General features: G+C 48.9%; 1 protein-coding gene across 1 annotated transcript in view; it reads left to right on the top strand.

Moving 5' to 3' along the window:
• RNF17 (ring finger protein 17) overlaps positions 1-22648 on the top strand; it is a 720374-nt gene that overhangs the window by 535957 nt on the left and 161769 nt on the right. The window contains exon 26 of the mRNA XM_040339329.1: positions 14584-14699. Coding sequence (XP_040195263.1) covers positions 14584-14699 — 116 coding nt within the window. The remainder of the gene's footprint in view (positions 1-14583; positions 14700-22648) is intronic.

The raw sequence follows: 22648 nt of genomic DNA, 5'->3' as shown, positions 1-22648 counted from the left end.
GTCATTGCAATACTTTTTGTCACACCGTATTTGCGCAGCGGTCTTACAAGCGCACTTTTTTTGGAAAAAATTCACCTTTTTGAATTAAAAAATAAGACAACAATAAATTGTGCCCAATTTTTTTATATATTGTGAAAGATAATGTTACGCCGAGTAAAATTATACCCAACATGTCACGCTTAAAAATTGCGCCTGCTCGTGGCATGGCGTCAAACTTTTAGCCATAAAAATCTCGATAGGCGACGTTTAAAAAATTCTATAGGTTGCATTTTTTGAGCTACAGAGTAGGTCTAGGGCTAGAATTATTGCTCTTGCTCTAACGATCGCGACGATACCTCACTTGTGTGGTTTGAACACCGTTTTCATATGCGGGCACTACTCGCATATGCATTCGCTTCTGCGCGCGAGCTCGTCGGGACGGGGCGCTTTCAAATATTTTTTTGGGGTTTTCTTATTTATTATTGATTTTATAATTTTTTACACTGAAATAATAAAAAAAAATGTATCACTTTTTTTCCTATTACAAGGAAGGTAAACATCCCTTGTAATAGAAAAAAAACATGACAGGTCCTCTTAAATATGAGATCTGGTGTCAAAAAGACCTCAGATCTCATATTTAGACTTAAATGCAAGAAGAAAAAAAAAGGAAAATTTGTCATTTTAAAAAAATGACGACAAAAAAAATGTCTGTTTAAGACGCTGGGCGGGACTGACGTTTTGACGTCACTTCCGCCCAGCAAAACTATGAGGACGGGTGGGGGCCATCTTGCCCTCACTCGAGTCCTCACTGATCAGGCAGCAGCACCCGATCTCCGCCGCTACCAACGGCTCCAGTAAGCGGCGGAGGGAGGGGGGGCCCTCTCCCGCCACCGATAGCGGCGAATCCGCCGTGGAGACCGCTGTTATCGTTTACCGGACCGCCCACTGAAAAGATGGATACCTCGGTTGTGGCAGCAGCTGCTGCCGTTACGAGATATCCATCTTTAAAAAGAGGACGTACATATACAGTGGGCGGTCGGTAACTGGTTAAATTTGCTTCAAGGTTTTTCCCCACCTCCTTCCTTGCCTCTGATTTCACGGGCAGGGCGGGAGTGGCCATCCTGATTAAAAAGTCTTGTCCTATTAAGGTCAGAGGCTCACATACTGATCCCCACAGGAGATTCCTCATGAGTTTTAGACCACTTCATTTACCTTGGTCAACCTTTATGCCCCTAATGCTGATCAGATAGACTTCCTTAAACTTTTCGATTCCCCCCAATATCATGCACAACCTTTTATGATTGTCGGTGGGGACTTCAACTTGATGTCTCCCACCAGAGAAATCTAGAAAGATTACATCCCAATCTAATGCTTTCCGTAAATGTATTAGGTCCCACCAACTTTTTGACTCATGGAGGATTAAGCATCCATCTTCCAAAAAGTTCACTTTTTACTCTCCAGCTCATAAAATGTACACACGTCTTGACCATAGGGATTATTCCCTATGTGGTCAAGTCCGCTATATCTCCCAATACATGGTCTGACCATGCCCCCATCGTGTTAGATATCATGCTTTCTCAGGCCCACGCCAAATCCTGTCACTGGCGTCTTAATGACCATCTCTTACAATCCAATGTTTCAGGTTCTACTCTAGTCAAGGGCTTGGAGGATTTTTTCCAACTTAACTTGGGGTCAGTCTCTGATTTTTCTACGCTGTGGGAGGCGCACAAGGCCGCATTTCGTGGCATTTGCATAGCTGAAAGCTCTCGATTGAAGAAAGGCCAGAATGAGCTTCTTCAGTCTCTGACATCCGCTTTGGTTGACGCAGAGCGGAAGCTGTTGTGCACCCCCACGGTGGCAAAACTCCGCAGAGTCACCTCCCTTAGAGAACAGATCAAGTTGTTAAAGCTCGATAGGGAGCGGCCAGGTCCTTACTCTGGACGAAACAAACATTTTATGAATTCTCGAACAAACCCCACAGAATGTTGGTTAACAAACTGCATCCACGCCCTTTCCACTCCTTCCCTGATTTCCTTGTGCAATCAGATGGTTCCAGAACGCACTGCCCTCGAGAGATGTCAGAAATGTTTGGCAAGTTCTACCGTAAATTGTACAAGTGCCTGACTCCGGAAAACTATTCACCCTAGATAAGCTTGAGTCCTTTCTCTTCCGTTCATGGATGGACACAGCAGCAGTTGACCTTAGGGTTATATCCGCTTCCTTCAGGAGAGTTTAGGCAGAAACAAAGCACTTTAAGTGTTAACAACACTTTCCTCAGTGCAGCTCCTCCCAGGGGGCGTGGTTCCCTGGTTATAACCCACACCCTGCTCTAGCAGCTTCCAGTTTTTTTCTGCCTAACGACAGGAGAGGTCAGGCACTCTGGAGTCCCTGTACTCTGGAGATTTTTTTCTTGCAATTTTCTCGCTTTTTATTATTTTGTTCCTGCATTTTGTGATCCTGAGATCCATCTATCAACTGCCGACTGGGTGACAGGCTGGATCTTGATCCTTGTAGTCCCCCCATGCTCGGCCATCGAGCGTGTGTCGGCCCTCAGCTCAGCTCTGGGTCGTCCACGACATGCCCCGTTGCTCCAGGGGTGGCCGGGGAACTACATGTTCCAGGGCACACATATGACCGGTCTCTATGGCTTTGTCACAGTGTGTCTGGCCGACAACCATGCCATTTAGCGGATGTTGGTTCTGTCCGGAATGCCTCCAGCCGGTGGTCGCAGGACGGGTAAGTAGTGGCCCCTTGCCCTGGCAAGGTGGTATGGCTGGTGCTTTCCTGGGGAGGTCGAATGAGGGTCCGCCCTGCTTTCCTCTCTCTCTTCCTCTCCCTCCTTCCCCATGCTGGGTGGCGGCTGTAAGGGGGGGGTCCGCCTGGGGCTCTGTCACTACAGGGGCTGTGTGGTGCTATTTAATTTTTTGTAGTGCCTTTCCTTTTTCACCATTAAAGGCTTATTTATTTAAGATTCATTGGTGTGCGGCTGTCCATACCCTGCCTTCAAGTTTTTGCCTCATGCATTGCAGGCACCCACCTGTTTCTGAGTGGACATAGATTGCTCAGGTGTGCTCACCTGGAGCAGCAGCTTCTCCCTTATTAATTTGTTGTACTGGAGTTGCTGTGTGTGCTGGGCTGTGTTTTCTGCTGTGTCACTGTGGCTTTAAACATGTGTATGGCCGCCATTTTGCCGCCCGCAAATTGCTTCCTGATGGACGGCGCAGAGCGGACAGCACTCTCAGCGCTACAGCAGCACTACAGCCTGGCCAGGTGGTGAGTTACCTGGGGGTCCCCTGCTCTCTGTTTTGCGGCCAGGAGGGTGACCTGTGGGTCTCTGCCTTGCAGTACTAGGGCGGCATAGCGGTGGGTCAACATGGAGTCTGAACAGAGGCTTCTACCCCAACCATGCCTGAGTTAACCCTTAGTGCCCCTGCGGTCTCTGTAGAGCCCATACGGTAGTCCCTTAGGCGTTTATCGCCAGGATTGAAGTGACAAGCGGCCAGAAGGGGGGTATAAACTCCCTCCCTGCGCCTGCTTCTGGGGATGGCTCTGACACGGAACCAGATCCTGCTGCTGGCTCTGGTTCTGTCATGTCAGATGTTGCAGGTTTAGCCCACACGGTCAGTGAGAATGACTCTGCTTCAGGGTCAGCGCATGATAAGGCGTTTTGTTGGAGCTCTTATCACTGCGGTGCGGGATACTGAAAAACTTGAGGACGGCGGAGACATCAGAGATGCTGGGTTCCGCACGCCGCCCCGCACCGCAAAAGTGTTTCCTTGTGTTCCTTACCTGGACAAAATATTATACAAGGAATGGGATCGGCCGCAGAAAGTTTTTGATGTACCAAAATACTTTGCGGTCCGTTATCCTCTTGGAAGACTTAAAAAAAAAAACTCCGTCAGAGGACCCCTCTGTGTCCAGACTAAACAAGTCTACCACGTTACCTATGGAAGGGACTCCCACCTTTATGGACCCCGCAGATAGGAGAGCTGAGGCTGTGGCCCGCTCCATGTTTACAGTAGTGGGGTCGGCAGTGAGAGCGGTTTTGGCCAGAGCTCTAGTGTCAGACAATTACAGAGCAGGCAAAGTCCCTGCTGCAGGAGCTGGAGGCGCATAATGCTCCTGAGCTCTGTGTGGGCCTGGCTGACCAGTTAGTGCAAGGCCTGCAGTTTGTCTGTGAATTGGCCCTGGATACGCTCCTCTTGCTCTCCAGGGCCTCCGCCTACACGGTGGTACTATGCCACCTTGGGTGGCTACAGTGTTGGTCTGCGGACCAAACCTCTAAAAGGTCCTGAAAATGAATGAAAATTGTGCCAAGGCCCGATGATGCGGGCCGACGATGCGGTTCTTCGCGGCCAGTTTGTCAGGAAATGGCTGGTGTTAGCACTTCAATCATCACAACACCATGGTTAATATGGTGTCAGGATGATTGAAGCACATTATTTGTATTATTATATTGTAATATAAAATTAAATAGTTAAACTCACCATAATGCAGAATCTGCCACCAGATGCAGCTTGCCACAGTGCCTGTCACCAGATTGCCACATGCCACCAGATGCAGCTTGCCACAGTGCCTGTCACCAGATTGCCACATGCCACCAGATGCAGATTGCCACATGCCACCAGATGCAGATTGCCACATGCCACCAGATGCAGATTGCCACATGCCACAGTCACATGCCACCAGATGCAGTTTGCCACAGTCACATGCCATCAGATGCAGTTTGCCACAGTGCCTGTCACCAGATTGCCACATGCCTCCAGATGCAGATTGCCACATGCCACAGTCACATTCCACCAGATGAAGATTGCCACATGCCGCAGTCACATGCCACCAGATACAGATTGCCACAGTGCCTGTCACCAGATTGCCACATGCCACAGTCACATGCCACCAGATGCAGATTTCTACAGTGCCTGTCACCAGATTGCCACATGCCACCAGATGCAGATTGCCACATGCCACCAGATGCAGATTGCCACAGTGCCTGTCACCAGATTGCCACATGCCACCAGATGCAGATTGCCAGATGCAGATTTCCACATGCCACCAGATGCAGATTGCCACATGCCACAGTCACATGCCACCAGATGCAGATTGGCACAGTCACATGCCACCAGATGCGGATTGCCACAGTTCCTGCGCATTGCCCCCCCCAGCCTGGGACCCCTGCACATTCCCCCCCACCACCAGCTCTGGACTCCTGCACATTGCCCACCCACCCTCTCCAGCTCTGCACACTGTCTCTCCCTCCTGCTGTGCGGTGTAATGTGATATCGGCGGCTGGCGATGAGTGTCTTTTAGCCGGGTACAGTCCGCTGCTGCCTGTCGCCTGGCTTCACTCACGGAGGGCGGGGGGCACCGGGCTGACATCCCCCCTAATGAATGGCATCCAGTGCAGAATGCACCATCGCCCCCCCTTGGTACGCTGGCCGGGCTGTGTGGGCGGAACAGCGGTGATGCAGGCAAGCAGTGGGAGATGTCATCTCTCTGCTCTCCTGCTTCACCCCTAACAGTGTAGCGGCAGGGCTGTGTGGGCGGAAGTGCGGCGGGGCTGTGTGGGCGGAAGTGCGGTGATGGCGGCGATCTCTCTGCTCGCCCGCCACCGCCGCACCGCAAGCTTCGCGGCCCGCCAGTAAACAGGCTGCGGCCCAGTAGTGGGCCGCGGACCAGGGGTTGGAGACCCCTGCTTTGTGGGACTTACCCTTGAAGGGTGCACAGCGTTTTGGGGCGTCCCTGGATGACATCATTATAGATGCTACAGGGGGTAAGAGCACTCTGCTCCCACAATCTGGGAAGGGTAAGGAGCCTCGTCATAAGCAGGGTGCCTCCTTTACCTCCCCCAAGCGTTTTTTTTCGCCCCCCAGGTGCGGCATAAAAACGTTTTCCAGGGTGCTAAGGCGCCTGCTTCCTCCGGTACGCCAGGTGGCCCTGTCAGGGGCTGGTCAGGATCTGCTGGTCAGGGGAGTGATTATACCGGTTCCTTCAAGGGAACGGTTTCAGGGGTTTTTACTCCAATCTGTTTGTAGTCCCCAAAAAAGGAAGGGGTCCGTCCAATCCTGGACCTTAAGGCCCTTAACTCCTTTGTCAAAGTGCAAAGGTTCAGGGTGGAATTGTTCGCTCTGTAGTGGCGGCTCTCCATCAGGGGGACTTTGGGGTGTCCTTGGGTACTCAGGACGCGTACCTGCATATTGCCATACGCGCAAAACAAAATGTTTCTGCGTTTTGCGGTCGAAGAGGACCATTTTCAGTTTGTGGCCCTCCTCTTTGGCCTGGCTTCGGCACCACGGATTTTCACAATGGTAATCGCTCCGATTCTGGCCCTGCTAAGGGCAGCGCGGAATCGCTTTTGTGGGATACCTGGACGACCTTCTCCTGAGAGCTTCTTTAAGCTCAGTCTTAGGAGAGGATGGTCCATCACCTGCCAGCCCCTCCAAAAGATTCAGGTGGCTACTGAATGTCCAGAAGTCAATGTTGGTACCGTCTCAGCGACTGGAATACCTGGGGTTGGTCCTCGATTCCTCAGAAGCAAGTTTTTCTCCCGACGGAAGAACTCCAGACACTGTAATCTGCGGTGCAGCGGTTAGCGACCCAGATGTGGTCCTTGCTTCGCTTTTGCAAGAGAATTCTGGGTCCCATGGTAGCCTCTTTCGAGGTGTTTCCGTATGCCCAATTCCACACCCGAGTGTTACAGAAAGAGATTCTGTCACGTTGGGACAAGCTCCCTTCGTCTCTGGATTACCAAATTTGGGTGAGTCGCCAAGTGGTCTCTGGGTCTGCAGGACCGTTCGGTCAGTATCCAGTCCGACAACACCTCGGCCGTGGCGTATGTCTGCCATCAAGGGGGCACGCAGAGCTCAGCCGCGGCGGCGGAAGTTGCACACATTCTCTGGTGAGTCACAAGGTATGTTCCGGCTCTGTCGGCCGTGTGCATTCTGGGGGTGCAGAGTTGACAAGCCGACTACCTAAGTCACCAAACACTGGACCAGGTAGAATGGTCGTTGCACCCGGAAAAGTTTGAGTTGTGCCAAAAATGGGGCACTCCAGGCGTGGACCTTCTGGCGTCTTGTCTCAATCGGAAGATGTCACGTTTTGTGGCCAGGTCAAGAGACCCTTCGGCGGACGCGTCAGACGCATTGGTGGCACCGTGGGGTCACTATCGCCTAGTCTACGCCTTCTCTCCTCTGGAGCTTCTCCCTCGCCTGTTGCGCAGAATGGAAGCGAAGGGGTTACCAACAATCCTGGTCGCTCCGGATTGGCCGCGCCGTTCCTGGTACGCGGACCTGGTGCGTCTGGTGGCAGACGTCCCTTGGCTTCTACCCCTGAGAGTAGATCTTCTGTCGCAGGGTCCGATTTTTCTCACCCTGCTTTACAGTCGCTGGCTTTAACGGCATGGCTGTTGGGAGCCAGGTACTGAAGGACCGAGGTCCGTCGGACTCGGAGATCTCTACCATGCTACTTGCGCAGAAGTCTACTTCACGTAGGGTTTGCCATCGTACGTGGAAAGCCTACATCTCTATGTGTGCAGAGATGAAATGGCACCCCCGCCCATTCGTGCTGCCCCAGATTCTGCTGTTCTTACAGACGTGGAGTGAATCAGCCTCTCGCCTTAAGTACGGTTATGGGTCAGATTTCGGCCTTGGCTGTTTATTTTCAGCGGCCGTTGGGGACGCACTCACTGGTGAGTGGGTCAGGCATGTGGCCCCTCCTGTGCGTCCTCCACTGCCTCCGTGGGACTTGAATTCGGCCCTCTCGGTGCTTCAAAGGGGCTCCGATTGAGGAGATTCCTCTGTTGACTCTGTCCCAGAAGGTGGTCTTCCTCGTTGCCATTCCTTCGGTCAGACGAGTTTGGGGTCTGGCAGCCTTGTCTTGCAAGGCTCTTTTACTTGGTCATCCACAAGGATAAGGTGGTGCTGCGGCCGCAGCCATCGTTCCTTTCAAAGGTTGTTTCGGCTTTTAACATTCATGAGGACATTGGTTTTACTATCCTTATGTCCTCAGCCGGAGAACTCGAAGGAGGCCACGTTACTTTCCTTGGACGTGGTGCGAGCCCTACGGGCGTACTTGTTTTGCTATGGCTCCCTTCCGGAGATCGGACTCACTGTTTGTGTCAGTGACTGGTCCTAAAAAAGGTCTGGCGGTCATCGGCCTCCATTTTTCAGGTGGAGCAGACAGGTCGTGCTCCAGGCCTATGCCCTAAAAGGGGCGGGCGCCTCCCTTTCTGGTTAGGGCGCATTCGACCAGGGCGATTGATCCCTCTTGGACTTTCCGCCATCAATCGTCTTGTTTTACAGGTGTGTAAGACGGCAACCTGGTCGTCAACCCACACCTTTTCAAGTTTTGCAAGGTGGATGTGAGTGCATCTTCGGATGCCTCCTTTGGCCGCAAGTTTTTGCAGGCGGCTGTTTAAGGTTGAAGTTCCTCCGTTGAACTCCGGTTTGTTTGGGGTGAAGCTTGGTTTGCTGTGTTTTTTTCCACCCCTCAAATTTTTTTGACACTGCTTGGGGACGCTCCTAAGGTCAATTGCTGCTGTGTCCGTCCATGAACGGAAGAGAAAATAGGATTTTTGTACTCACCGTAAAATCCATTTCTCTGAGTTCATGGACGGACACAGCACCCTCCCCTCCTTTGTTTGTACTGCTTGTTACGAACTGGGGTTGCTGAGGCAGAGTGAGGGATATACCCGGGGGGCCCGCCCCCTGGGAGGAGCTATACGGAGAAGGGAAGTACTTTTTTTTTCTGCCTAGTCTCTCCTGAAAGGAAGGATGATGAACCCTAAGGTCAATTGATGCTGTGTCCGTCCATGAACTCAGAGAAATTGATTTTACGAGTACAAAAATCCTATTTTTTTTGGTTCAATATACTTCAATGGAGAAGCCGCAGAAAAGCATGTAATGTGTTTTTGTGGCAATTTGTGTTTTGTTATCTCCCCAATAACATATTGGCCCCAAAAAATGCTATTTTATTTTTATTTTATTTTTAAAAGCTATTATCCGATTAATCGAAATAATAACCGGCCAACTAATCGATTATGAAAATAATCGTTGTATCCCTAATATTTTTGTTACGTCATATCTTCTATTTTTTTCCAGAGGTGCATTTTATCTGCTTTAAAGTGATTGTCTCATATTTTTTTTCCCTATGAAACTAACAAACATGTTATACTTACCTCCTCTGTTGCATTGGAATTGCACAGAGCATCTCAGATCCTCCTCTTCCCAGGTCCCTCTTCTGTGATCCTGGCCTCTCCCTCGTGTTCAGTGCCCCCACGGCAAACAGCTGGTTATGGGGGCACTGGAGCCAAGTCACAGCTCTGTGTGTACATTCAGACACAGAGCCTTAACTCGCCCTACCGCCTCTCTTCCCTGATTGCCTAGCTGACTGTGGCAGCCAACGGCTGCTGCTGTGTCTCAGCCAATCTGGAGGGAGAATCTCGGATGGGTTAGACACTCGTGGACAGAGAGGAACCTCAGGTAAGTGTTAAGGGGGCCGCTGCTGCACACAGCATTCATTTTATCTTAATGCATAGAATGAATTAAGAAAAAAATAAATAACCTGCCTTTACCACACCTTTATTCTAGCAATTTGAGGTAGGGGTAGTAGACAAGCGTTTCCCTACATTGATTTCTTTAGCCTTGTAACGTAGAATCTCTGTAATCTGCCTCCTCAGATGACTCAGTTCTCTACCTGTTTGGGGGGTATGTGTCTTTTTATGTTGGAGTTCCAATTTCTGAATTTCTGCTAATAAATTTTTAACCTGCTGCTCGCGTTTCTTTTTTATTTTCGTTCCATGTCTGATCAAAACCCCCCTAATTACCACCTTATGGGCTTCCCACACCATCCCTGGATTACTCCCGGGGGTGTCATTCATTTGAAAATATTCTGCAATTTCCCGAGCCACATCCTCTCTCACTTCCTCACTCTGCAAAAGACTTTCATTCAGGCGCCACCTTCTTTCCTGGGCCATCCCTGCACCAGACAATGAAATACGCAGGCTAACCGTTGCATGGTCTGACCACGTTATGTTGCCAATGGATACCTCTGTCACTGATGGGATCAGATAGTGAGGGATCATGAACATATCAATCCTGGAGTACACCTGGTGTGGATTGGAGTAAAAAGTATAGTCTCTCTCCTCCCCATGCATCGTCCTCCATGCATCCACCAGCTGGGCCTCATATAGCCTGCCCAGGACCCCCCGTCTGACCCCATCTGCGACAGACGAAATCCCCCTGGAGCAAACCATCTTTGGATTCAGGGGGATATTGCAGTCTCCCCCCAAAATTAATTTACCTTCCTTAACTGCCATCATCTCCCTGAGAGTTTTCCTCAAAAAAGCATCTTGATGTTCATTTGGCAAATACACCGTAGCTAGGGTCACTTTAATTCCTCCTATCGTCCCTTTTAAAAAAAGGTATCTCCCTGTTGGGTCTTGGTATCTATTTTCTAATATCCAGGGGATCTTATTGGATATCAGGATGGAAACCCCCTTGGATTTTGCTTCTTGGTTTCCTGCATGGTAAGCGAATGGGTAGAACTTATTTTGCAGCAGTGGGAGCCCCCCCGACCTAAAGTGCGTCTCCTGTATATAAACTATGTCGGTCTCTGCGCGCCGCATATCGTCCAGTAACATCCTACGTTTTTCGGGGACGTTAAGACCCTTAGCATTCAGGGAGGATATTTTTATTCCCTCCATCTACGGGACAGAGGGGAGGGGGAAGCGAGGGAGGAAACCCCCCCCCCCAAAAAAAAAGGGGGCACTCCTTCCCCCGCTAACCCACTTTACTTCCCCCCTCCCACACTACCCCCCCCCCCCCTCCCACCTCTAAGTCTCCCCAAGAGAAATTGCCCACTTTTGACCCCCACCCCCAATGGGTCAGTGGGCAGTAGCCTATTCCGGGGGCTGGTCCAATTAAGCGGAGCGCTATATAAAATAAATGAATAAAAAAAAAATATGAAAGAAAATTAGGCACTCCAGCCTACTCCTCCTCCCCCCCCCTCCTTTTATTATTTCCCCACGGTCTTATTTCCATCCCTTTTTCTTTCTTTCTTCTCCTCTTTCTTCCCCCTCTTCCCTTATATCTTTTCCTTCCCCTTTTTTTCCCTTTCCCCCTGCTTCTTGGCGATGACCTTTCCTTCCTTCTCTTCCCTTCCCCCCCCCCCTCCACCCCTCACACCCCCACCAGGTTATTGTTTCTTTGCTTCTTATTTTACTTTTGCTATTGTTTACTTCACTGGCCCCGTACCCTCCAGCCCATGTCGCCCCCCCCCCCCAACCGCGAGTAGGGGGAGAGAGGGGGGAGATGGAGTAAGGGCAACCGAGGCGGAAAGACACTAAGAACCAGAGCACCCGGGAGGAGCCCTCCGGATCATCCACTCCCCCTCAGCCCATCCCACCCCCCGCGGCCCTCAAATTGGGCCCATCCCACCCCCCGAACCCCCCAACCCGACCCCCATCCCTCAACCCCTTAACCATCATCATGTGTTGTACTGTGCCCCTTAACTATTCGAGAGGAAGAAGAGAGTGACCGGAGAGGAAGGAGGCAACCTCCAACTCCCCCCCCCCCCCAACCTCCTACTTACTCAGTGCAGAATATATTCTCTTATAACATCGTGATTACTTCTTATATAACCCTAGTTATTACTACTATGGTCTACTATATTATATTCTTCCTTTCTCACAAAGAGAGAGAGAAAGAAAAGAAAAAAAAAGTGAAAAACAAACCACATAACCATACTCTGAGGTACCGTTACCGTACCACTCTTGTGTTGTATAATTCTAAGTCTAAAATTACTGTCCACTTCACGTGAAACTCCACATTAATTAAAGTCTCTAATTATTCCAAAAGAGACCTTGAGAGAAAAAAAAAGAAAATTAAACAACAAAACCACACATTAGAATGTGAAGAAAAAAAATGAGAAAAATAATAAGCAGATCTCAGGTCTGCAGAAACGAGTGAATCCCAAAGTGACTGATCATGGGGCTCCCCTCGGGCATCCCAGACCCGGAAGGAGGGGTGTCCCCCCCAGGGGGGGAGAGGGAGAGAGACAAGGAGGGCGGCGAGGCCCGGGGGCAGACACCGGGGCAGGAGGGAGGGACCCCCTTACCCGCATCGGGATACCTGTCAGCTCCGTGGATGTAAAAAAACAGGGGGGCCAAAAAAAAGAAAAAAAGTGGACCGACATCCCCTGCATAAAAAAGAATAACTGGGGGGCGGTGGCCCATAGACACTACTAAGTTTAATATATAATTCCTCTATAGGCCGAGGACCAAATCAAGCCAAAGGGTGTGGGGCCACTAGTTTCCTACAAGGTGTTCCAATGCATTCTCCCCTCTCCTCTCTGGCCTCCTTGTCCCTGTGGGGTTTACTAAGACCCTGGTCCGACTTGGTAGATGTTGCAGCCAATTTGGGACCTCTATTGCTTCCATCTCCATGAATTTAAACATCTCAGGTAGTTCCATATGCTGTTGTAGATGGAATGTCTCTGCATGTTCCTCTTAATTATAACTGCTATGGGGTATCCCCATTGATATGTCCCTCCTGCTTGTTTAACCTTATCCAGCACCAGACGCAGCATAGCCCTTCTTTGGAGAGTGGCACGGGAAAGATCTGGCAGTATCTGTATCCGGGACCCCTCATATACAATTTCTCCTGCTTCCCCCCTTCTTTTGCCTCGCCCGTGTCCACAGCAGAAGGGTACTCGCTGTGAACCTCCGTGTCGGTGTCTCCTGCCGCTGCTCGTGCTTCCGCGTTACCACGTGACTCGGCTGATCGAATCCGGTTCGCGGCTGCCCTGGTCTGCGGGAAATATTGCTGTATCTCAGCTTGGACTCGGGCTTTAAGAGATTTCCCCTCCTTCTTCATCCCAAGTGCACCGCTCGGGTCCCGGGATTCGCTATACCCTCAGCGGCCGCCTGCACTGTAAGGCTGGTTTGGCTTTAGACCATGGGGGACTACCCGGCTTCAGTATTCAATCCGGAGGGGTATGGAGGTTAGAGGAGCTCTGGAGCTAGCGTGCCTCTACTCCGCCATCATTAGGCCACTCCCCAACCATCTCTTGTTCTATCCCTCCCCACATTGATTTCTTTAACTTTAGAAATTATGTGATCAAAATAAATCAATTTATGTGCTTAGGTGTCTGATGTCAAATCTGATGGTCCTAGTTTATAACTTGGTTCAACCTGCCAGAATGTCTATTTTCCTGTATTAAGCCATTAACACTATCTAACACTATCCAAACCCTTTCCCCACAAAAATGTGCTTTGATTTGGGAAGGGATAGAGCTTCTGTTATATTGTTGTATTGCTGTTTCTGTCCCTACTTGAGCGATTTCAAGGAGATACAGTAATTTGCATGTCATCTCATATTTTCATGTACTTGAAATTTAAAAGACCTGCAGAGGGTTGGTTGCCGCAGGGTTGGCAGAGCAGACAATGGACAACTTTGCAGAGGTCCACAAAAATGAGACGTCACAGATGGGTCAACTTCCAGACACACTAGACAGTTTGTGGGTAGCAGGGGAAAGCCCTTATAATAGGGAACAGTGGTGCAGTGATTAGCACTTTCACCTAGAAGCAAAAGGGTCGCTGGTTCGAATACCGACCACAACACCATCTGCTTGGAGTTTGCATGTTCTCCCACACTCCAAAGACATGCTGGTAGGTTAATTGGATCCTGGCCAAATTGGCCCAGTATATATATATATATATATATATATATATGTGTGTGTGTACGACTGTGTGTCCCAAGCGTGTCAAGATCCTACGGGGTAAATCACTGCACCAGCTGGGAAGACACTGGCTGCAAAAAGTGCCTAGAGGCGATTCAGTTCGCATGTGTAGCGCTATACAAATCATTCATTCAGAGGCTGGAAGTTGACCCATTTAGACAAGAGATAAAGCTAATCAAGCCTTGGATCAAACACAATGTTCCAGGTCAGACCATCTGTGATGTCTCATTTTTGTGGACCTCCGTAGAGGTATCTCTTACTATGGGGTGGTGGCCATTGTCTGCTCGGCCTACCCTGTGACATCCAACCTTTCAAGTGCATGAACGATATGTGAATTACTGTATGAATACAGTTCTATTTTTTTCCCCTGAAGAAAGGCGTTTAAAGCTAGAAACACGTTTGGTACATCGGAAACTTGCCAAATATCTTACATAAAATCATATTGACATTTGTGTGTTGTCTTTGCACAGACATGCTTTTATTGATATGTTGTTTGTAATAAAATGTATACTTTTTAAATCTTCTGGTGTTTGTCGCTTTAAAGTCCTGTTCCCTAAGGGTGATTTTATGTCTTGTTCAGTAAATTACTCTTGTCAGGGAATTTCAAATCCCCAGACTGCTGCATTGGCTTTGGGAGCGCTGAGCACTCGTACTCCTGGGAGATTTGTACAGTTGGGACTGGAGTATTAGGGTGATGAGGAGGTTGATATTTCATTTTTATTTATTATTTATATATTTATTTAAAGTGAACTAGTAGCAGTTTAAAATGTTTGAGTAGGCGTGGCACTAACAAATTATTTTTAAACAAGACATTTATATTTTATGTCCTATGAACCTCCTGTAATATATTATATTGCATTTCTTCTGTAGGAAAATGCATCACTGTGGCCTTTGCCTGTAAGGATCTTATGCAAGAATGAAGCAGGCCAGCTTATTGATGTGTCTGATTTCTTGGTGAATAAGGGATTGGCCTTAAGAGATAGAAGGTATATGTTTTTATTTTATACTGTAACTATTTTTTATCTCTTTAACTACTATTCTTGTAGTTCTATGGTATAACTAAACCCCCAAAAAAGTAGTAATCTGCAGCTTACTAGCTCTTAGAGGTTGTTTCTGTGTTAGTTTTTTTTTTTTTTATTCTCATCCACAGGACACAGCCATTCACCTTTTGGTTATACTGCCATCTACTGTATATTCTGTTCATTGAAGGATACAGCCATTCTTTGACGGATGAGTTTGATGTCAATACCTACTGGAGCAGAGAACTATGTGCAACTAAAGTAAAAGCACAACCGGAGGGCAGCGCATCTGCAGCAAGGAGATGCATTTTTTCCTTCTGTCTTTTCAGGAGTACGACATTCTCTTATAAATGGCCATTCTTTGGTGCTACACAAGGATAAAGCTGTTCTTCACCCTCATCTCTCCTTACCTAAGGTGGTGTCAGCTTTCCACTTGAACTAGGATATTCTTTTGTCGTGTCTCTGTCCTCCTCCTGATCTTAGAGAGGTCATTGCCTTGATTTTGCCTCATTGTCTTGATTGTGTTAGGACCACTAAGATTTACCTTTGTAATATGGCCCCTATTCGAATATCTGAGTCTTTATTCATTGTTTCGAATAATCCTATGAACGGATAAGCAGCTTCATCTTCCACAGTTTCCATGTGGATTAATCAATCTGTTATGTGAGCTTATACCCTTTCGGGCTGCGAACCGCTGTTTGCAATCACTGCACATTATATTAGGGTGCTTATTGCTTCCTGGGCCTTTCACCATTCTTCTTTGATTGTTCAACTTTGCAAGGTCATCTGTTCACATTTTCACCAAGTTCTACAAGGTTGACTTGGCTTCCAGAAGACAAAGTAGAAGCACCACTCCAGGACGATCTGCCCCATTAACCCCATCTAAAGCTTGCATAGCGGATCCAGTACAGCAGCTTCAAAACCGAGAGGTGTGTAGCCGCACACTGTAGCAAAAAATCGGAACAATGTTTGAGTTAGATCCCCCTTAGAGCATGAAATGCTTAAACATGCATATTTTGCTGACATGTTTTTATGTGGGACTATTATTATAATAAAATATCAGATTTTTTTGCTAATATTGTGCGGCTACCCACCTCTGTGTTGAATGTTAACATAGCTGCTTTTTCAGATGCCAGATTGGGTCAGAATGTTTTGCGGGCAGCAGTTTGAGTTCTGCCAGAGTGTGGTTCCCTCTTTTATTTCACTGCTTTGGGAAATCCCTTCTATTATGAACGTCGGTTGTGTTCTTCAGTGAAAGGATTAGAAAAAACGATTTTTGTATTAGAAAAATCCTTTTCTCTCCATTGAGGTGTGCACCCATCCAGTCTTATTTTCACTGTCTTAGTGTATGTGCTTTACTGCTGGCTAATTACTGATCTCTTTGCTGCAAATGAGGGGTATGTACCTCCGGAGTTCCTGGCCCTTAGATGTGCTTTTTGTTCAGTTGCACCTAGCTTCCTGATCCTGTAGGTTGCGATATCAAACTCATATGTTATAAAGAATGACCTCCATTGAACTCAGAGAAAAGGATTTTATGGAGTACAAAAATCCTGTTTTTTCTCTCAACAATCTTTTCTTCAATATGGACTCCTCTTTGCTGCTAGAACTGGTCTTTCTACTTGCAGCTAATATGGTGTGGCCATCCTTTTCTTTGGTTTTAAAGTGGAACATTCAGACCCTGTAGCACTGGACATTGTGGGGATAGCCTGGAAGTGGTCTTCAGTGCTTAGTTCTGCATTAGGTGTTTTTCGGACTTTTTCTGGCCGGAGGGAAGCCGTTCAGGGGTCCCAGGTCCAGAGGCGCTGGCCTTCCACCGGTGCTTGGTCTATCTGAAGACTCTGAGTGAGCTGGTCGAGCCAAGATCTGTGAGCTATTTCAAATGTATAGGTCTATGGCTGCCTTTGAGTGGTGCCTTGGGCGCTCCGAGCTCTTTCCTGCCATTACAGCATCAAATAAATATTGTGCTACTTCTGCTCCTGCTTTACAGAATGCCACGAGTTCCTGTCAGGAAGGGCAAACCAGCAACCAAGATGGTGGAAGAATGCTTGTGTGCGGGTATCCCACAAGAAGTGCCGTTCGGAGCATGCACAGAAGCACAATTAGCGGACACGCACGTGCCCATTGTGACAACTCTTGGCGCCAGATGCGCCATTTAAAGGGGACTGATGCCTGGGCAGCGTTCCCTGAGACCCCCTGCTACCTATTGAAGTTCTGCTTACCTCTTCCTGTGACTCTGGCTTGTTCCTGATTACCCCTGTCTTCTGCCTGCCTTGACCTTGGCTTGTCTGACTACGCTTTGGGTTCTCCCTCTGGTCTGCCTGCCTGCTTGCCCGTCTGTTACTGACTCGGTCTGAACCACAATTCTGCTTCTGTACCTGATCCACCCACGCCTGTGTATGACTCGGCCTGCCTGGACCGACTTGCGCTCTGAACTACGGAACACCTTCCCTGCTGACTGCTGCACCTGGTTCCCAGTTGCTCTACCTTCAGCCTGTCTTCTGCTCCAGTCATCACCTGCGCTACAGGCATCCCCGCAGAGTCTCCTGAAGTTAACTCAGCTCCTGCACCAGTGTTCCTGTCAGGTGCTTGTGCGACTCTGCACTCTTGAGCTCCCTATCTGCACTATCAGGGGTTTCAGAGGTATAAAAAAAGCCACCCCCTGCATATCGGGCTTTACCATCAGGTACGTGACAGAATGTTAGAGCCTGCGCAGGGAGCCAGTCCTATGGAAGAACTATGCAGGCATCTTGATGGTTTGACCCAGGCCGTCAGGAACCTGCAAGAAGGCTATTCTCGATTGGAGGGTTAAGTCCAGGCCTTATCCACTTCTACTACACCCTCAGTAATAATGTTGCCTCCAGTACCCAAGGTCCCTACACCTGAGAGATTTTCAGGGGAACAAAGTAAATTCAGGGCCTTCCGAAATGCCTGCAAACTCTTTTTTGTTCTGCAACCACAGACTTTCTCTCTTGAGACCACCAAGGTGGGCTTTGTTATCTCCCTCCTGTTAGGCGAGCCGCAAGCTTGGGATCACCATCTCCTGGAACAGAAAGACATCTCCCTAAACAACTTGGGCACCTTCTTCCAGGCCATGTCCCAATTATGAGGATCCTTACCAAGCCGCCACCACAGAAGCAGCTCTGCAGGCTCTCCAGCAAGGCCGCAGGGCTGAAGAGGACTATATCTAAATTTAGAAGATGGAGTTCCGACACAAACTTGAATGATGCCGCATTATGCTACCAATTCTGCTTGGGTCTTTCAGAATCAATTTAAAGATGAACTGGCTCGGGTGGGTGTTCCTGGAACTTTGGATGCTCTTATCAATCTGATCATTCAAATAGACAGACACTTGAAGTGGAGGTTCACACTTACAAAATACACCAAAATCCTGCAAAAAAAATTACCAGAAATGGCGGTTGCTATGCAGAACTTCCTAATCTTCCTCTTCCCATACTGCGGCAGGTCTTCTTCCTCGTCTTCCCCGCATTGTCTTCTGGGGGCTGTATGTTACCCAGAAAGCAGCCGCCTATTCACAAAGCGTTGCGAAACTCGCGCATGCGCAGTAGGAAACGGGCAGTGAAGCCGCAAGGCTCCACTGCCTGTTTCCCATAGTAAGGGTGGTATCGCCGGGAGCTGCCAGGATCGGCCTTGGGGGGGGGGGGGGGGGCGATATCACTGGCGCCTAGGACAGGTAAGTGTCCTTATTAAATGTCAGCAGCTACAGTGTTTGTAGCTGCTGACTTTTCAAAAAATAATCGCGGGTGGAACCCTGCTTTTAAGAGCATGCAGATCAGAACTTGCCTTTGGTCCATCCCACCGAGTCTTGATGTTGCCTCAGGTACCTAATTTTCCTAACCCGGCTCCCCCGACTCCAGTGGCTACCACCGCCGATAACTCAGAACCGATGCAGTTGGGCTTACTCCGCCCCTCGCCTACGCCAGAGGACCGTTAACCTGTGCCTTTATTGCAGAGAATCTGGATATTATGTAAGGACTTGCCCCGCTAAGCTCCGTAAGTGTCTCTCCATATCTTCTGTTCATGATTGGACCACGGGGAAGATCGGATTCTGCTCTCTCTACTGCCAACACTGCTTCCAGGGAGTTGTGTACCCCTCCTCCTTTGCTCTGACTGGACTCTGATAACGAGACCCGTCAATTTCTTCCTGAAGTGTACCATAGCTTCCTGGACGTCTTCAGCAAGGAGGCGGAGACTCTTCCCCCACAAAGGCACTTATGACTGTCCGATTGAGCTCTTCCCTGGGGGCCGAAATTCCCTTCGGTAGAATTTCCCCTAGACAGAACTTGAATTAGAGACTTTGAAAATTCACATTGATGATAACCTTAAAAAGGGGTTTATCCGTCCATCCACCTCACTGAGAGGAGCTGTGATTTTCTTAGTTGAGAAGAAGGATCACACCCTTTGTCCCTGCGTGGCCAACCGAGAACTCAGCAAGGTGACAATTAAAAAAACTGTACCCTCTCCCTTTGGTAATTGAACTGTTTCAGAGACTGGGGGCCGTGGTTATCTTCGCAAAACTGGATCTCCATGGGGCCTACAACTTGGTACGCATCCGAAGCGGAGATGAATGGAAGACTGCCTTTCGCACCCGCTTCGGGCACTTCAAATATTTAGTGATGCCATTTGGGCTCTGCAAAGCCCCTGCTACGTTCCAGCATTTCGTGCATGATATTTTTAGAGACTATCTTGACCTGTTTGTCATAATATATCTGGACAATATCCTTATCTTTTCCCCTTCTTTGGACAGACATCGTGAACATGTCAAGAATGTGCTCAAGCGACTTTGAATGCATGGTCTATATGCAAAGCCTGAAAAGTGTGATTTTAACTGCCAAAGTATTCAGTTTCTGGGGCTAATTATTTCAATGGAGGATATCAAGATGGACCCCCAGCAGATTGCTGCTATTCTTGACTGGCTGGTACCTGTGGACCAGAAGGGTATTCAGCGCATTGTGGGGTTCACACATTTCTATAGGAAATTCATCAGATGATTTTCAACAATCATTGCTCTTATAACCCAATTAACTAAGCAGGCTATCCGGTTCCATAAGTCCTCAGAAGCTCAAACTGCTTATAGAAACCCTCAAGAACGTATTCACTTCTGCATCTGTCCTTAAACATCTTGTCTCAGCCCTGCCATTCATCTTGAAAGTGGATGCATCTGAAACGGCAGTAGGACCGGTCCTTTCCCAGAAGCAGGGACCCAAGGCCCATTTGCACTTGGTTGCATTCTTCTCCCGCAAACTATCAGAAGCATAAATAAACTATGATGTGGGGGACCGGGCGTAGTTGGCAACCAAGGCAGCACATCCAATTCTTGTCTATACAGATCATAAAAATGTATAATATCTGAATGTTGCCAAGTTGAAACCATGCCAGGCCAGGTTGGGCACTTTTCTTCACCAGATTTTCATTCCATATTACATATAGGCCAGGGTCGAAACATACAAAGCCTGATGCGCTCTCGCATGTTCAGTGAATCGGCAACACCTACACCTGTCTTCAAGGAACTTTCTTCTGCTTCAGGGGGACTTATTGTCCCGAATTAGACAAGCTTCCATGGGGACATCTCTTCCAGGTACAGATCTGCAGCCAAGAGATGGACTACTGTGGTACAAGGACAACATTTTTGTACCAGAAGACTTACGAGTCACCGTCCTTAGTTCTTGCCATGACCACGAGCTGGCCGGCCACTTTGGGGTTCACAAAACTTCTGAACTTTTGCAACACACGTTTTGGTGGCCACAGCTATTAAAGGACTGCAGGAGGAGATATGTGGAGTCGTGCACCACTTGAATCCAGAATAAGGGTAGCAAGTCTAAAGCATGGGGCCTATTAAAACCACTCCCTGTCCCAGAGAGGCCATGGAGGATGATTTCATTGTGGAACTTCCTCCTTCTGAGCACTTCACCACTATCTTTGTGGTAGTGGACAGACTATCGAAGATGGCACACTTCTTGCCCATGAAGGGTACAACCTCCGCTCCTGAAACTGCTAAAATCTTTATTAAGGAAATTGTGAGGCTCCATGGCATTCCTGCAAAGATTGTATCTGATCGGGGTGCAATTTACTTCCAAATTCTGGAGAGCCTTTTGTGATTCCCTTAAGATTGATCTTTCTTTCTCATCTGCCTACCAGAAACCAGTTATATAGGCATGGCGCCGGGTCACCAGGTGATGTCACCCTGTGACCCCGCCCCATAGGACGTCACAGTCCCATCCCAAATGGTTGTGCACCGCACACACGGCATTACAGAGGGAGAGATTGTTGTGTCAACATCAGGACAAGAGAAGAGGGAAGAGCGGGCCACCACTTGTAAAAAAGCTGCAAGTAGAGAGCGTGAGAAGAAACCTCTGGAGTCGGAAGAAGACCCCCGGAGCTGCCTAATTACTTTAAAAACCTGTGTAGTGTGTGCACGTTTGTCGGGAAGGGGCCCTTGTCCTCATCAACATGGGGGCAAGGTGCTTTGTGGTGGGGGGGCGCAGGGCATGGCTCAGGGGGGTGGCCCTCGCTCGTCCTCACCCCCTTTCCTGACCGGCCGGGCTTGTGCTCGGATAAGGGTCTTTTATGGATTTGAGGGGGGGAACCCCACACCGTTTTTTCCGGCGTGGGTGTTCCCCTTAAAACCCTTACCAGACCCGAAATGCCAATGACGGGGAACCTATGGCGTTATTTTTTGGGAAAAAAAATTGGCGTGGAGTTCCCCCTACTTATTGGAGGATCAAAGTCGGCGTCACTGCTCATTGAAGTCGTACTTCTGGCGTATCTTCCCCAGACATTCCAGTAGTGGCTACCGGTGCACCTGCGGTTCCTGTGGGCGCTTTGTCGGCAGTCCTGGAATAATTTGTTGCCAGGGTGGAAGTGGTGTGTGGGCGCAAGAGGGGTAAAAAATGCCCCCTCCCCTCACCATCTTCTGGGGATAGCTCTGACTTAGACTCAGGCCTGGCTGTGACACAGGACCCCTGTTCTGAGGTATCGGGGGATGTGGACCAGGACCGCTCGGACAGTGAGGGTGACTTAATGTCCTGGTCAGCGCAGGATAAGGCACTTGTTGGAGCACTTATCACCGCAGTGCGGGAAACCCTCAAGCTGGAGGATATGGGTGGGGCATCTGCTGAGGTGTCTGTCCCCTTTTGGGTCCCATAAGCCAGGCCCGCACTGCTAAAGTTTTCCCTTATGTGGCTTATTTTGACAAGTTCATAGACAAGGAATGGGAATGGCCGCAGGGGACCTTTTCGGTCCCAAAGTGAATGGCAGTCCGTTACCCTTTTGAGGAGAGCCTTTTGAAAAAATGGGCATCTCCCCCAGTTGTGGACCCCCCAGTTTCTAGGTTGAACAAAATGACCACGATTCCGGTGGAGGGGTCTGCTGCCTTTAAGGATCCAGCAGATAGGAGGTCTGAGGCGGTGGGCCGCTCCTTATTCACCATACTGGGATTGTCAGAAAGGCTAGCAGATCAGTACTGTGTGACTGCACAGAAGAAACCAACAATGTGAGTAGTGAAGTAAAAAGGTGTTTATTTACAAGCATGTGGGGACAACCAGTGCACAATAAACAGCAAACAGTATATACAATCAAAGGGAGCTACCGTATTCATAAACAAAGCCAGGCCGAGGTCATACACGTGGGATGTCAGCAGATGGGTGAGGATGGGAACAGAACAGAGCAGGGAGCGGACGGATAGACGGGCTACGGGGTAGGAATCCAAGGAAAACAGGAATCAGGGAGGATAAGTCCAGGCAGGGATCAGGATCAAGGATCAGAATCGGGGTCCAGAAAACGGGGTCAGGATACAGGTCCGGGAGGTAGAATGATATCAGGGCGAGGAGTGATTACACACGCCAGGTATTTATAGCGGCGTGCTGATTGCATTCAGGTCACACCTGAAGGCAGGAAGG

Source organism: Rana temporaria, chromosome 2 (assembly GCF_905171775.1).
Source record: "Rana temporaria chromosome 2, aRanTem1.1, whole genome shotgun sequence".
NCBI classification, from domain to species: domain Eukaryota; kingdom Metazoa; phylum Chordata; class Amphibia; order Anura; family Ranidae; genus Rana; species Rana temporaria.
The sequence above is the reverse complement of the archived record's forward strand: the minus strand, read 5'-3'. Positions and strand labels throughout refer to the sequence as shown.